Source organism: Onychomys torridus, chromosome 8 (genome assembly GCF_903995425.1).
Source record: "Onychomys torridus chromosome 8, mOncTor1.1, whole genome shotgun sequence".
NCBI classification, from domain to species: domain Eukaryota; kingdom Metazoa; phylum Chordata; class Mammalia; order Rodentia; family Cricetidae; genus Onychomys; species Onychomys torridus.
Window position 1 is genome coordinate 50280097 of NC_050450.1, and position 16700 is coordinate 50296796.

General features: G+C 43.5%; 1 protein-coding gene across 7 annotated transcripts in view; it reads left to right on the forward strand.

The window, feature by feature from the left end:
- Positions 1 to 16700, forward strand: part of Specc1 (sperm antigen with calponin homology and coiled-coil domains 1) — a 274206-nt gene that overhangs the window by 158058 nt on the left and 99448 nt on the right. For all 7 annotated transcript variants that reach the window (XM_036196411.1, XM_036196418.1, XM_036196412.1 and 4 more), the window contains 2 exons: positions 11882 to 12089; positions 16616 to 16689. In XM_036196411.1, coding sequence (XP_036052304.1) covers positions 11882 to 12089; positions 16616 to 16689 — 282 coding nt within the window. The remainder of the gene's footprint in view (positions 1 to 11881; positions 12090 to 16615; positions 16690 to 16700) is intronic.

Genomic DNA, 16700 nt, shown 5'->3' on the forward strand with positions numbered 1-16700 from the left:
GATATGTGTGCAAACCTACATGGACATAAAAGGACAGAGTACGTGTGGCACAGTGAACTACTTAGATTATTGTAAAAGTTCCACTTGTAACCTACCTTCCCCCAAACCCCACCCAAGACAGAGAGTTTCTCTGTAGCCCTGGCTGTCCTGGACTAGCTCTGTAGACCAGGCTGGCCTCAAACGCAGAGATCCGCCTGTCTCTGCCTCCTGAGTGCTGGGCTTAAAAGCCTGAGCCACTGTCACCCAGCTTTGTAAAAGACTTTTTATAATTTGTTTTCCTTCCTGATTTCTTGAGTAAATTTCTTTAACTTTACCCTACCCTGTTTGGATTTAAATGTATAGCTTAGCCAAAGAAAAGGCAATAAAATCTAGAGTTTCTTTTATAAATATAATCTATTTGGAGGACATAGAAAATACACATTTTCTGTGGAGCACAACACACAAATGCACACTTCAAATAAAGCTGTTTTAAAATAATTAAACTGTTATTCACATAGCCCATATATTTACTGATTTTCTGCCAACTAGAATTATTATGTACTGACTGTAGGAGTCTAGCCAGTGTTTAGTTAAGAGTCTAAGGGAAAAAAAATACATGAGGTGTAATGCTACTTACACAGGGTTCCTTTTATAGGTATTAAGACTCCAGGTCTGTGATATTGCACTGCCATGTGTACAGAGTACTGATCTATAAGTCTTTTACATCAACACTGGAAAAGCAAATCCCAGACCTCTTAAACTTTGTTTTCTGTTGCTTAAACAGATACTTGGCACTCAGTCATTCAGAAAAGAAAGGTTATTTGAGCTGCTAGTTCAGGGTGCTGAAAGTCTTAAGGTGAAGCAACTGTGTCTGGTGAGGGCTCTGTGTGCCTCTTCACAGAGTATGGGAAGAAACTACCTCATGTGAGAAAGCACGGTGAGAGAGTGAGCAGAGCTGCCACCTCTCCTTTATAACAGTCCCCTGAGCAAGAAAGATCCCATGAGACTGCAGCTGTATACTCACGAGGGTAGTACCCACTCCTTCTCACTCCAGAAGGCCTTACCTCCAGTATTCATGACTTTTCTCATGGCTGTGTGAAAACATATACTAAACATTTAAGAGAGGAAGGATTTATTTTGGTTCACAGTTTGGGGGTACCGTCTATCACTAGAGGGAAAGCATGGCAGCAGGGGCCTGCGGTAGCTACTCACCCTGTAGTCCGGAAGCAGAGAAAGATGTATGCTGATGCTCATCTTACTTTGCCTGTGTTCAGCCCTAGGCCCCGGCCCAGGGGATAGTGCCATCTGTATTTAGGATGGGGCTTCCCTCTTCAGTTACACCTTTCTGGAAACGTCTTTATAGACGTGCCAGATGTGTTTCCATGGTGATTCCAAATCTAGTCAAGTTGACAGTTAAGATTATTCATAACTCCTCTTAATACCACCACACTGGAAATATAATTTCAACATGAGTCTGGGTGAAGACAAACCATGTCCAAACTGTAGCACAGACTATGGCTCAGTGTGTCCCCAGGGCAGAATAGCAACGAGGCCTAACAACCGTGGATTCCAGTAATGATACTGAAGGAACCCGTGCCCAAAGGAAAACAACATGATGATTAAACTACAGCCAGCATGTCTGTGCATCCCTCATCACATGCCATTTGACATTTGTGCCTGGTTCCCCCATCAGGTCTCTGATCTTAAAGCCCCATGAAAAGTGGTGGATTAAGGAAGGATGGTTTTGTCAGTGGCAGCCAGATCCTCTTTGGGGCTCTGCTCCTTTGCTTACATGTAGTTCCACTGGCGCGTGCTACTTCTCCCTGGGGACAGATCTTGGCTACCCCTTACCTCAGTTTCCTTCTCTAACCTCCTTTCCTGGTGATGGGTTTATTTTCTTAGGTGTGTTACGATCTCTAGTGAGGTAAGGTCACACAAAGCACCATTTGCTTCCTTGAACTTGACCTCAGAACTCATCTGTGAGAGCAGTGATGCCTCCACCTCTTTGCCCTGTGTATGTTTGGGGGCAGCACCTACTCTCTACAGCTTTTCTAGATAAAACCCTACTTTTGCAGCTGACTATTAGTTCTCAAGGCAAAATTCAAATTTCTAGCTTCATCTCTGGGTTTTCTAAAGCCTTTCTTAAAAAAAAGATTTGTTTTATTATGTATACAATGTTCTCTCTGCATGCATGTTTGCAGACCAGCAGAGGGCACCAGATCTCATTATAGATGGTTGTGAGCCACCATGTGGTTGCTGGAAATTGACCTTTGGAAGAACAGACAGTGCTCTTAACTGCTGAGCCATCTCTCCAGCCTGCCATTTTTTCAAATAGCAGAAGTGTAAATATACTAGCATAATTCATTCCTAAGCAGAATAGCATTAAAACAAAACAAAACAAAACAAAACAAAACAACAACAAAATCCCCACCAGATTTAGGTCAATAGGAATGCACTATGGCTGCCTCTGGTGTCAGTAGAATGAAACAGAAGAGCTAGTAGCCATACTAGCTGTGACAATAAAAACAGCAAACACCACATACTCTTCCTCCTGATAGAACTCTCGGGCAGGTCATTCTTGTGCTTTACTGTGTGCTTTGTACTCTAGCATTATGGTTTCTCCACATATTAGATACCTAATTAATTTTGTCAAATAGATGGATGAGAGTTTATCATATTTTAATAACAACTAATATTTTAGTGTTCTTGTGTGTTCTAGATACTCTCGAGACTATCTTTTTTGTTTTCTTCCCATAAGGACAATGGCTATGAATTAAGTACTAGATAAAGTTTACTGGAGAGGAATGTTAATTTTGCTGGATATTGGTTACAAACACTTCTTAAGTGACCACAGCTGCCAGGAGTTGGTAAAAATGAGTAGCTCAGCTGCTTGATTGACAGTTGTCAAACGCTTCCCTTGTCACCAGTGCAGTAGCAACTGTCCCGAAGCTCAGCAAAGCAGCAGTTCAAGGTTGGGCAGAGACCCAAACAAGCTGGTGACTACTGTCACTTGTGGTGAACTTCAGTGTCTTCCCCCTTCCCCTCCTAACCTCCCCACCACTTCTGGAAATCACTGCTGCTGTCCATGGAGCAGCCACTTCCGCAGTTACCTGGAGACCGTCATCCTGACCACCCCGAGAGAGACTTTCTTCCAGCTGCAAAAACAGCCTCCGCTGTCACGGCCGCTGTGCAAGCCGCTGTTTCTATCTCCACCCACTTTGCAGATGGTCCCAGTTTGGTCAGGGAGGAACACTTCTACCTAAAGCAGATCTAACAACTTACACACTGGCCTTCATACAGGCCTTCCTGCACAGACTGGTAGACCAGTGACTGTATGTGGGTCTGGCCCTGCCCTTCTCTAACTGTATGCACAGTCCTCCCCGTTCTGTCTCATGAGGGTAGACCAGAAGACCTCCCTCTTCCACACGGTGCTCTTGTGCTACAGCAGTCTCCAGTGAAGCTTTTGTCATTTTATTAACTACTCATGGTTCTGTGTTGGGTAGAGTAGGCTGAGGTAGTTGCACCAGGAGCAGATCACACCAAGGGCTGCTAGAAAATGTCTAAAGGACTCCTGGGAGCAGAGGAAAGCTGAGACCTGTGGACAGTGAAGTACTGTAGAGAACGGAGAACTGAGAAAGGCAAGGAATGAAGAGGAAGACTGTAGGGGGCAAGTGGCCCTACCATTGGGAGAGTTCCAGAGAGGCCCCAAGAATGAGGAGCTCTGACTGCTGAGGATTGACCAACAGAGGCTAGATCCTGAGCTACTGACATTGAGAGCATACTGTACACTAGAGAGTCCAGAGCCACTGACAGGCATCTTGCCTGTTCCTGATTTCTGTCCCAACGGAGTGAAAAAAACTCTGGATCATTTAACTATTGCTTTTACTGTAGACACCACGTTATTTTTTTTCTTTCTTAAGATTTATTTTTATTGTTTTAAATTTGTGTGTGTGTGTGTGTGTGTGTGTGTGTGTGTGTGTGTGTGTGTGATGGAGGTAAGAGGTGTCAGATCCCCTGGAGCTGGATTGAGACTGTTAAGAGCTGCCTAAAGTGAGTGCTGGGAACCAAACTCAGGTATTATAGAAGAACTTCAAGTGCTCTTAACCTCTGAGCCATCTCTTCAGTCCCTATCTATTTTTTTCAATTGTACAGACCAAGGCAGAGAACAATTATTAGCCTAATTTGTTAATTACTGAAGTCAGGGTTCAAAGCTAGGTCAGACGGTATGTATTACACATACTTACATGGACTTACACTGCTTCTTGAAATGAAAGACAGCAAGTGGTGGTACCCTGCGCCTTTAATCCCAGCATTTGGGAAGCAGAGGCAGGGGGATCTCTGAGTTCAAGGCCAGCCTGGTCTACAGAGTAAATTCTAGGACAACCAAAGCCCTGTCTCTAATGAAAAGAAAAGAAATGAAAGACAAAACAGGATCGTGCACAGAACAGATCTAGCAACTTATGTACTGGTGTTAAAACCAACAGCCTTTGGTTCAGAGAAAGCAAAGCCCCAGTACTAGGAGAACTTTCCTCTGTTTTGATAAGGTGGGGGAAATTTGCAGCAAAACACAGAGCCATGAAGATAGTGGTTTTGGCTGGGCATGATGGTACACACCTGTAATCCCAGGTACTTGGTTGGTTGAGGCAGGAGGATTATGTATTTGAGGCCAGTCTGAGTTAAATACTGTGTTTCAAAAAAGGATGGGGGGTTGGGGGGGGGATGAAAAAAGGGAAAAGAGGAGGGGAAGGGAAGGGATTTAAAAAACCATTTGTTGAGCTATAATTCAAAAGTGAACTAATCAGTGGTTGTGCAGTCCCCACCCCAGTCGATTGATGGCTCTCATGAGGAAACTGAGCCTAGTGACAGCTAACTCCCTAAGTCACGTCCCTCCTGGACCCTGGCAGTCTATAATCTGCTTTCTGGCTCTTCAGATTTGACTCTGCCAGGCGGTTCAAGAACTCATTCATTGTGGGGCCTTTTGCCTTTGCCTTTCTTCACTTAGCATGTTTTTCTCACGGTAAATCCATGTATGGCGTGTGTCAGAATGTTTTCCTGGCTAATATTTCATTGTACAAATATGCTGCTCCATTCAATAATTAGGGTTATTTCTCACTGTCTTATATAATGTCTCTTGAGGGCCACACTTTCCTCTTTAATTTTATGAATTTCAGTTTGTTTTATTGTTTAAATCTTTTGGTTTGAGTTTGTTTGTTTGTTTTACATTTTTTAATTTATTTATTTTGCTTGGGTGCATGTGCCACAGCTTACATGTGGAGGTCAGAGTTTATTTCCTCTGTGGGGCCTCTGAAGCAATCTCAGGTCAGGCTTTGGTGGCAGGTGCCTTCACCTGCCTGTTGGCTTGACGATGGCCTGGTCTGAGGAATCTTTAAAAAACAACTATAGAGTCATATTTACAGTTGAGAAAGATTATCTGACCATAGACTAGAAAGCCAAGGGCTGACCAGGTTGGAATGGGAGGGCAAGGAATGGAGAGACATTTAGATGATTAGGAGTTTAATCCAGTAGGGTTTGGTGAGTGTACTGGTTGGTTATTGGGGATTGCAGAAAGAAATACTTCACTCTCTGCACAGACTCAGGCCTAGGTGGCTGTGTATGTGGTTGTGCTGTTTCCCGAGAGGGCACATAGAGTCCAGAGCAGTGTGAGGAGCAGGAACGACATTCAGACCTGCTCACCAAGGCTTTCATCAACTCCTCTTTGATATGATATTGATGGCTGCTCAGCTTCTAGGCCAAGTGCATCCTAGGTCAAGACCTCTGTCTCCCTTTGCCCCCCTTCCCCTGAGAAATAGTAAAAATGTGTGTAATGATAATGTCCTGATGCATGCACATTCTTAGCTTTATAACGTCTAACTCTGTTGGAGGAGACACTATTGAAAAGGGCAGGTGAGGACTAGAGTGAAGGCTGAGCAGTTAGGAGCATTGGCTACTCTTCAGTTCCCAACGCCCACATGGCCCTTACTATTGGTGAAATTATTAAGGCCACTCCACGTAGTTCAAAGGGAGGTTTATTTTGTGGGGTAGCTTACAAATGAAGGGATAGGTTGCAGGGTCTGGCAAAGGTATGGCACAGTTCGGCGGTGTTCTCTGGAGAACTCTGCTCGGTCTACCAGCGTCCAGGGTCCCAGAACCAAGAGAGCCCTCTCCTCTCAATCCTGGGTCTTCAGCTTTCTCCCTCAGCCCTGCCTTGTGGGCGTGACCATTACTGAAGCCTCAGTGGGGGGTTGGAACTTGCAGGCCAAGGCTGGGATGACTACCCACTACACCTTACAACTGTCTGTAACTTCAATTCCACGAGATCTGATAGCCTTTTTTGACTTTTGCAGGCACCAGGCATGTTGATGGTACATAGATACACATACAGCCAAAATAGCCATACACATAAAATAAAATAATTTTTAAAGAAGAGAAAAGGGTAGGGAGGACTCTTAACATCTGTTCTCCATTCTTAATTTTTTTTTAGTATTCAAAATTATTTAATGGACAGTATAATAACCAAATTTAGTAAAATGACCAACTCTGGCTGGGCGTGTTGCCCAGTGATAGGTTATTTGCCTGGCACACTCAGGGCCCTGGGTTCATCCTCAACACTGCCAAAAAAAGGCTCCAAGCTGACATCGTGACCCAAGAAGCAGTAGCATTAGAAGCCAGGCTTCTTCTCTGGGCAGTACCACCTCCCTGTGTTCATTTCTGACAGGACAGCTTCAGTGTTGCTGGAATTCATTCAGAATTGATTGCAGTGACCTCGCTGTATGCCCACCCTGGTCTCTGTTATTGGTGTGTCACTACTATTTGAGTAGGAGAGAAAATGATTTCTCAAAGGTGGGCCTGATTTTCCAAGATGCTATCTTTGCCATCAGAACCTACTAAACACAGCTGTAAACTAAAATGTTTAGACTCCATTTTCATCTCATCGTGTTTTTACTTTTAATGTACTGGATTTTTACTTCTTTATGGATTTATGGATTGGTGATATTATTGTATTGGCTAAACATTTGTTTCCTTGTTCACTTTATTCAGCATTCTCTGTCTTGAGGATGGTTTATGTTACAGTAAGGCCTGGGTCCATAGTTTATCTCCATCTTGATATCTTTTGTGCTATTTTTTACCATAACAAACTAAAGAAGACTAAATGGATTCACCTTATAGAAATCGTTGTTCCATGAAATCCATTCACCCAATGCTAAAGTCATCATAGCCAGTTATTCATACATCTCCTGCAGGAGAGACTCTAGATAATGTATATGGCAATACAGCCCTCTAATATCTACCCCAGGGCTCCCACGTCCAAAGCACTCTTTAATCTAGCTTTTGGGGATCAATGGCAGCTGATAGCACCCAACTGGAGCCCCTTCCAAGATGGCCCCCCCTGGGTGGTGCTTCACATGGCTAATCCATTGAGAAAATAAAGACCAGATCTTTGCAGCTGGGGCAGTATGAAGGGAATGCTAGGTGTGGCCCTCTCCTGAGGGTCAGTGGATGCCCTTGTGAGAGCTACTTCTACAGTCCTGCTTCCCTGTCTCCCCATAGTGAGGATTGGGAGCGCTCCTCAAAGAATGTCTGTGTGCACATGCCCTTCTCCAAGCATTTCCAAGGACACTGGCCTGGAGCAGTGCATACCCCCCAAGTTCAATGTCACAAGCTTGGAAGGGGTGGTGACACTTGCTAGGATTCTGATCTGGCTGACTAGGTTGCTACCTGGATTTTGTCATTGTTGGTGAATCCAGGGGGACTCTTGACGTCCTCTCTCTGAGAAATCTTGGTGATGTGTGTGTTTGAATCTGACTGAAGAAGATGAAAGATGCTTGCAGTGCTTGAAGTGGTTTCTTTCTTTCAAGGGAAAGACCCCCCACCCCCCCACCTCCACCCCACCCCCACCCCCACCCCACCCCACCCCCACCCCCCACCCCACCCCCGCAAAGAAAAACAAAAACAACAAAAAAACTTGTTTGGATTTCTGATAGTTTAACTCCCAAATGAGAAAAACTAAATTCAAAAGTTTGCATTCCTGGGCAGCAGAAGGCCAGCATCATAAAAAAAAGGCATCTTAGAACTCCAGTGGGCATAAAACACAGAGCTTTGTTCTATGCTGCTTGGAATGCTAAATTTTCTAAAATAGTTTATGTTTTTGTGTCTGTGAGTATGGACATGTCACTTATGCGAATGTGTCCGTGGAGGCCAGAATAGGGCATCAGATCCCTTGGGGCTGGAACTAATTGTATGTGCTCTTAACTGCTAAACCATCTCTCCAGCCCACATTCTTCTTTTTGAATAATTTCCCTATATATGTTTGTCAATCCATAAAATGAATATAACCTGAAAATAATTAACATCTTCTTGTTGATCCAGTGAGTGTCCCTATGAGATGAAATGGTAAAACTACTTTTTTAAAAAACAAAGTTTTTTTGGCTGGGCGTAGTGGTGCACGCCTTTAATCTCTGCCCTCAGGAGGCAGAGGCAGGTGGCTCTCTGTGAGTTTGAGGCCAGCCTGGTCTGTCTAGATAGTGAGCTCCAGGACAGTCAGGACTGTGTAGATAAGAAGAGGAGACCCCCTCTCAAAAAAAAAAAAAAAAAACAAAAACAAAAACAAAAAAACACAAAACAACAACAACAACAGTAAATAAATGACCAAAACAAACAAACAAAACACCCTAAAACCAGCCAAACAAAAACAACCAAGTTTTCTGGACCATTTCATTAGACTGGGAAGATAAGTTTTATGTCAAGAAAGGAGAAATGAGTGCGTTTGAGACAGTATTGGTGGTGGACTCACCACAGTGCATTTCTGCCCCTCCCTCCCATGATGAATCAGGCTTTGGGAAATAAAACCAGAGTCTCTGAGGGTCAGCAGTCTCACCTCATTCAGGACGCTTCACCACTCCCTTCCTCGTATTCCCATTTTGTTTATAGTGTTTCCCACTAGTCACATGCATATATCTGGGCTCTGGTGACATGCTTCTGCCTGAGGAGTGCAGCCACAAGCCTGCAGGATTCAAAGTCTGTCTTCCATTGCTTTCAGGTATTAGCTTTCCAGCACCTAAAGTGTAGTGCTTTAGGGCTAATACGATGGCTCAGTAGCTAAGAGCACTTACTGCTCTCCCAAAGGACCTGGGTTTGGTTCCCAGCACACACACAGGGTATCACAACCCTCTGTAAATCTTTTTTTTTTTTTTAAAGATTTATTTATTTATTGTGTATGCAGTGTTCTGCCTGCATGTATGCCTGTAGGCCAGAAGATGGCGCCAGATCTCATTACTGATGGTTGTGAGCCAATGTGCGGTTGCTGGGAATCAAACTCAGGACCTCTGGAAGATCAGCCAGTGCTCTTAACCACTGAGCCATCTCTCCAGCTCTCTCTGTAAATCTTTTAAAAAAGAAAATATAATAGAATTGTCTCATCTAAAAAAACATTTTTTATTTTTTATTTTATATACATTGGTGTCTTGCCTGCATGTATGTCTGTTGTGAGGGTGATGAACCCCCCTGAACAGGAGCTACAGACAGTTGTGAGCTATCATGTGATGCTGGCAATTGAACTCAGGACCTCTGGAAGAGCAGCTAGTGTTCTCAACCACTGAGCCATCTCTCCAGCCCCCAGGATGTATCTCATTTTTTTAAAGTCATTTTCTATATATTATAAAGTAACTGTTGATAAGATAGAAGACTTCTAGTCTTTTCTACTAATTGTAAGTAACTTTTTTGGTTGAATGGACTTGTATTATATTATTATTCACATCATTATGTCTTACTTATGCATAATACATAAGGCCATTGTGGAAGAAGGGAGTAGTTTTTATTGAGTGCTTACTGTCTTCCAGGCACTGATAAACTGTAATACATTATTTCATTAAACCTCCTCCATTGTTCACATGAGGAAAATGAAAGAATACAGGGTTCAGCTGTGTATGTTGCATGCCTGTAATCCCATGAGTAGAGGAGGGACTGAGGCAGAACAATTTTGAGTGCCAAGCCAGCTTGAGCTACATAAAGAGACCTTATCCAAATAGCAATAATAAAATATTAAAAAATAAAAACCCACAAATCTTGATTTGATAGTATTGGAATTTAAATCTTGGCAGTCTAGCTTCAGATTCTGTGCCCTGAGCCGTTTTGGTATACTTCATCGGCTTTCAGTTTTGACAGTAGCCTACAGTGATGTATATCCACAGCACAGAGACACACACTTTTGTAACTGAAATACAAGTTTTACATAATCAGTGTGGGTCCTTAACTCAGGCAGTTAACTTAACTCAGTGTTGATCCTGAGGTTGCTCTTTCTACTCCCGTCCATCCTACCTTCCCAAGTGGAAAATACTGCAGGACCACCTTGTAGAATATCATTCATTTGCTCATCAAATACGCATTAAGTAGTTTCTCCATGCCGAGCCCCATGCAGGTGCAGAGGGTGCTGGGTACTGTGCTGGATAAAGTAGACCAGGTCCCTGTTCCTTTAGAGTCCCCAGCCAGAACTGCAACTGGAAACAAAATTAGATGTGAAGACCACCTCCAGACTTTAAAAAAAAAAAAAAAAAAGGAAGAAATCTATTGAATATCAAGCTTATATTGCCTGGTAAATATACATATATATATATGTGTGTGTGTGTGTGTGTGTGTGTGTGTGTGTGTGTGTGTGAGAGTTAAGTTGCTATAGAAAAGTGTTTATTGTAGTATTTTTCATAATAACAGAATAGTGTTTTCAGGCAGTGAGTTTGGGTATGTAGTAATTAAAATAATCTAGTGCCTTTTCTGTGTAAGTATGAGGACCAGAATTTGGACCCCTGGCACGCAGGTAAATGTGGGGCAGGCATAGTAGCCTGCCTAATCTCAGTACTCAGGAAGTGGAGACAGGGACTCCCCAGAGCAAACCAGCTAGCTAGAGTAGCTGAATTAGCTAGCTCTGGGTTCAAGTGAGAGATCTTACCTCAGTATCTATGGCATAGAGTGATTAGGAAGGCACTGATGTCAGACTCTGACCTCCATACATGTGTGCAAACATGTACACATACACCCACACACATTCCCACATACATGTGAAAATGCAGACCACATACAACAACCTGTTGTAATATGTATCGATCTGTATATACTAACATTTAAATTAAGGTAAAATAGTGTAGTAAGCATTGTCTAGTACAAGACAAAGGCATATTGCATACTGCAGTGTAATACCTCCAAATCAACACACACTACGACCAGTTGTGTAAAGTCTCAAAATACCTAGAATAAGCCTGTATATTATCAAGGGCTTAAACACATATGTAACAAGTGTGGGAAAACCTTCAAGGGATGACCACACACCAGCTTGAGAACAATGCCTGTTACTTGCTGAAATGGAAGGAAAGGCTCAGGCATTAACACATTTTTATTGAATTACAAGATTTAGCAAATATGACAAAATTTAATGGTTAAGCCTGAATGCATCGTTATCCTGTTTCTTACCATGTAAGTGTGTAATTAAAGTTGAGCAGGCGAAATTAGTGCTGGGATGAATCTCTGTTTCTGGGGCACTCAGATTTCTATGTAGTGTGTCTTCCAAAGAAATGTAGTCTAGTGCCCGAAGGTTGAGGTTTCTGTGGCTCAGCCTTCTTGGATTAGAATTTCACCAGCAGAGGGCGCTACTCTATAGAGAATGTGAGGTTAGGGTGGCCACTTGGGTTTTCATGATTTCCCTGCTCTGCCCTGGTAAAGGAAAGAGTCACATATACTAAGAGTCCTTTTCTTTCTGCTTGTGAAAAGGGGCACAGAATCAACCCAGCCCTCTGGACACATTGTGTCTCTCTTAACATTTATAGTGGCATATGCCAGAGCATCCAGCAAGTCTTCCTCAGATGTGTGAGAATGTTTTGTTCTTGTTTTTAAACTGACAATGCTCCTTGCTCTCTAGATGGAAAAAGATTATTCTTACCTGAAGGAGGTCTGTGATCACCAAGCAGAACAACTGAGCAGAACCAGCCTAAAATTACAAGAGAAAGCTTCCGAGAGCGACGCAGAAATCAAAGACATGAAGGACACCATCTTTGAATTGGAAGATCAGGTGGAACAGCACCGTGCTGTCAAGTTACACAACAATCAGCTCATTAGCGAGCTGGAAAGTAAGTGAAGCCAAGCCTGGAGAAGTACAGCAGGTGTGAATCAACGCTGTCATGGCGGGTGACCAGTGTGAGGCGTTTCTGAGGATGAGTGTGTTGGCCAGGGTGTCAGAGAGCCCCTCTTCGAGCACTCAGTAATCTCCCCAGAGAACAGCACCTATGAGACAAGCAGTCATCTCTGAAATTAAGTAAAACGCTGGGTAACCAAAGATAGATGACCACAGAGGGCAGGTGCATTTTGGAAGTGTTAAATGTATGTGTGCAACATCCTGAGGCCTTCTCAAACAGATAGTCTAGATGCTTAAGTCTGTTCTTGGAGAGTACAGAGGCATCTCTGAGAAGGTACTTTTGTCTCTCCAGATGGTCCTGGCCAAATGCTGCTAATGACAATAATTAGAGAAATGCCTGAAATTAGGGATCCTGGCTGCAGTACTACTCAGAAGGTTATCTAAATATTCCTTAGTAGAGGGAAAATTGTACCCAAAGAATGATGGAAAAGCTACAATAGCATACAAGAAACTCATAGCAGGAAATGGCTCATAATCAAAATCCAATATCAAGAAGACTCCTTGAGCCCAAGTTTGACCTCTGGAAGGCCCTTGGTATCTTCCAGTTATTAGCTTGTCATAATCAGCTGAAATCCCACTTCATATATTTTTGCAGCTTGCAGCAAAGTAGGTGTGTTAGAGAACGGTGGTCATGCCTGAGCTTTTGGGATGGTGAATGTGAGCTCAGTGTCACCAGTCAGCAGTCCAGTATATCCAGGCAGAGGAGGTCATTCTCCAATCCTAAGTTAAGGCTTCTCTGAAAAGTGCTAGGGTGATACCCATTATGACAGTGATACATCTTCATTGATGCTGAAGCTATGGAAAGGGTGGGAAGGGAAGGAGCCTTAGAAATTCATGGAATGAAGGCCAGTAGCTGACTGTGTCATGGACAACAGTGTCTTAATGCCAAAGACAAAGGAGTTCATTATAACATACCCAGGGCCAGGAGACTGTTAAACCCTTCTCATTGTATACCCATAAAGCATAAGAGAAAGGATACTTAGAGCACAAGAAGGTTGCATAGGTTAGGAAGCTACAGAAACATGTTAAAAGTACCTGTTTGGAGGGACAACTAGCCAAACTAGCAGAAATACATGAACTGAACCAATGACTGAGGAGCCCCCATGGAACTGGACCAGACCCTCTGGATAAGTGAGACAGTTGATGAACTTGAACTGTTTAGGAGGCCCCCAGGCAGTGGAACCGGGACCTGTCCTTGGTGCATGAGCTGGCTTTTTGGAATCTCGGTCCTATGCTGAGACACTTTGCTTAGCCTTTGTATAGGTAGGAGGGGACTGGACCTACCTCAACTGAATCTACCAGGCTGGGCTGACTTCCCAGGGCAGACCTTGCCTTGGAGGAGGTATGAATGAAGGGTGGATGGAGGGGGGGCTGGGGGAAGAGGAGGGAGGACAGGGGAATCCATGGCTGATATGTAAAATTAAATTAATCATAATTTTTTTTAAATCCCCCCAAAAATATACCTGTTTGGTATTGGGAAAAAACAATGGCAGATGAGGTTCCGATGCCAATGGGACTGGCTTGTTTTACAAGGAATCTGGCTTCCAGAACTATAGCATGTAAATAGTATTTCAGATGATGAAGAATGTGACTGGAGGCTTACAGGAGTCCAATGTTGTGTTTCCTTGGAAAGCAGCAGCTCCAGATTCTCTAGTTGAATGAGCATGGGGGTTTCTATGAGGGGAGCTGATTGTGTGCTCTGTGCCTGGATTAACTGGCTAGTGTCAGAGTGACAGTGCCCATTGCCTTTGTCATGGACTGTAGAGCATTGACATCCAGTGTCACCCAGGCTTAATAGTCATTCTTGAGAATGCAATTAAATATCTGGCCACTGTCTGTTTCCAAACATAGCACCCTCTTTATAAAGAATAAGGTCAAAGGAGACTTGTTTTGCTTTGTGATTTAGCACTGTGGAGAATGTGGTTGTATTGTCCCTAAATCCTTCAAAGTCAGCCCAGACACATTAAGAAAACCAGTGTATAATTAATGTCCAGAGCAAATTTCAGGCCCACATCTAGTGATTATATCATAATATATCTGAGACTGAAAATAACACGGACTGTCTTCTGAGAAGCTTTTAAACTCCTGCTAGGGACATCAAGGTATTATTAAAGTATATTTATGTCAGGAAGACAGGGACACTCAAATCCAGCCTTAGATTAATCCTTTCCTACCATGAGATCCTTGAAAGAGACAGACAAAACAACCAGAAACAAAGGAGGGGGTCTTCTTACTCTGTGGCTTTGATCCTAAACACCCCAGGCCCCAAAAGCTGGTTCAGAGCTTCTGGGGCAGGATGTTACTGTGTGGATTCCAACCTTCTCTGGAGTTAACGATTCATAGCCTTCTCCTCAACTCCCTCTTTTTAAAATTTTTCTTTCTGTCTTTCTCTTCCCCTTCCTTCCTTCCTTCCTTCCTTCCTTCCTTCCTTCCTTCCTTCCTTCCTTTCTTCCTTTATTTTTTCAGACAGAGTCACTTTGTGACTCAGGTACTAGGATTACAAAGTATGTACCACCATGCCTGGCTTAATTCATATCATTAATAGACAAATACTAGGAATTTTTTGCTTGGTGATTGACATGTTGATAATTACATTTAAATGGCTTTGATAGCAGTGTGGAGAGAGCTAGAGGCGGGGAGAACAAAAGACAGAATTTATCCTTAATTACGAGCAGTGGTTGTGCCACCTGTGGAGCTGGTGTATATGTGGACCCAGACCCTGGCCGTCTTCAGAGGTTCTGAACCCATCTGGAGCTTACGCTTGCACACCTGCGCCTCATGCTTCTCAGGCGAGCTGCAGTAAGAATGGTGACTCTAGAGGTCACAGGAGTGACAGCCAGTAGACTCCTCTCTTACCCAAGCCTCCAGAGCTCAGTAACGAAGGCTGTCAGGGAAGCCGGAGGCAAGAGTGTCAGTTGTATGACTGTTGAAGCCTCCTATTGGTGAAATTATTAAGGCCACTCCACGTAGTTAAAAGGGAGGTTTATTTTGTGGGGTAACTTACAAATGAAGGGGTAGGTTGCAGGGTCTGGGAAAGGGATGGCGCAGTCCGGCGGTGTTCTCTGGAGAACTCTGCTCAGTCTACCTCCAGCGTCCAGGGTCCCAGAACCAAGAGAGCCCTCTCCTCTCGATCCTGGGTCTTCAGCTTCCTCCCTCAGCCCTGCCTTGTGGGCGTGACCATTACCGAAGCCTCAATGGGGGTTGGAACTTCCAGGCCAAGGCTGGAATGGCTACCCACTACATCTTCCCTTTTGTCTAAATAAGAAGGTTCTAACCTAATACAAGACTATATACAAAGAAATAGTTATCAAATATTGTCCAGGAGTAATGAGGGATAATGACCTAGATAAGTTGGAATTACAATAAATGCAAACAATATCAAGCAAAAAACACATACTAAAATCCAGGCAAGTGTAGAGCATGGGTAGGTGGCATGTTACAAAGATCATTCCAAAAGGTGTCCTATCCTAAAGACTAAAGAACCTGAGTCTCTCTCTCTCTCTCTCTCTCTCTCTCTCTCTCTATATATATATATATATATATATATATATATATATATATATATATATATATATATATATATATACTAAGTTGTAACTATAACTGCTAGTCTTCAACCTCATCAAAGACCTGAGAAGGAATATAATAATACCTGAGAAATGGGAGAAGGATGCAAGCAACTTTCAGGAGTCTTGCAGGAGTAGACAGAGACAGCTGGCAGCCTGGACAGTCACCTAATGTTTCTCAGCATCGTTGGTGCATTCAAATTGGCTACAGGCCTAGAGTATCTGACAGACCATTTTCAGAAGCAGGAATTCTGAAAGACCATCTTACCCTGTCTTGGCAGAGTACAGTGGTCGCTTTCCTTGTGTCCCGCTTGTCCAGAAAGGACAGCATTCGTACTGTCAGCAGTTGAGGCAAGGCAAGGGCAGTTCTTTGCCCGGTAGGCCATTTTGTGCCAAGAAGACAAACTTCCAAATGGAAATGTCTTAGAAGCCCAACATTCTCTCAGGATCAAATTGGTGCTGCCAGGAACAATTGTCTCTCACATCAACAGAATTTAACCAGGGAACGCCTACACGGTTCAATTCTGAAAAAGGGAGCAGCTAGTCCGGTCTCAGTTCCCTAGCTTAGCCCCCAGACCAACAAAAACCGCTATGAGAGATTTGTCATGACTGTGGGCCAGGCAGGAAAACTACAGCCTCCTCCCATAGTGCTCCATGACAGTATGTCCAACTTTCCTTCTGAGGTTATAACCTAAGTAAGCACCCTGACATGTCGTCCGATTCCCTGTCTTGGAGGATCTGCTTCTAGCTCTGTTTCAGAGTCCTTACAACATAGCGTAACGTAGAGGGATGGGCTTTAAGCCTGTTGTCTCTGGAGCTGTCCTCTTGTTTTACAGCTTTGCTTGTCCAGCAGCCTTGCAGCTTTCCAACCCCTGTCTAACTCATTTACTTCCAGGCAGTGTGATCAAGCTGGAGGAGCAGAAGTCAGAACTAGAACGGCAGCTGAAGACCCTGACGAAACAGATAAAGGTGAGCCATGA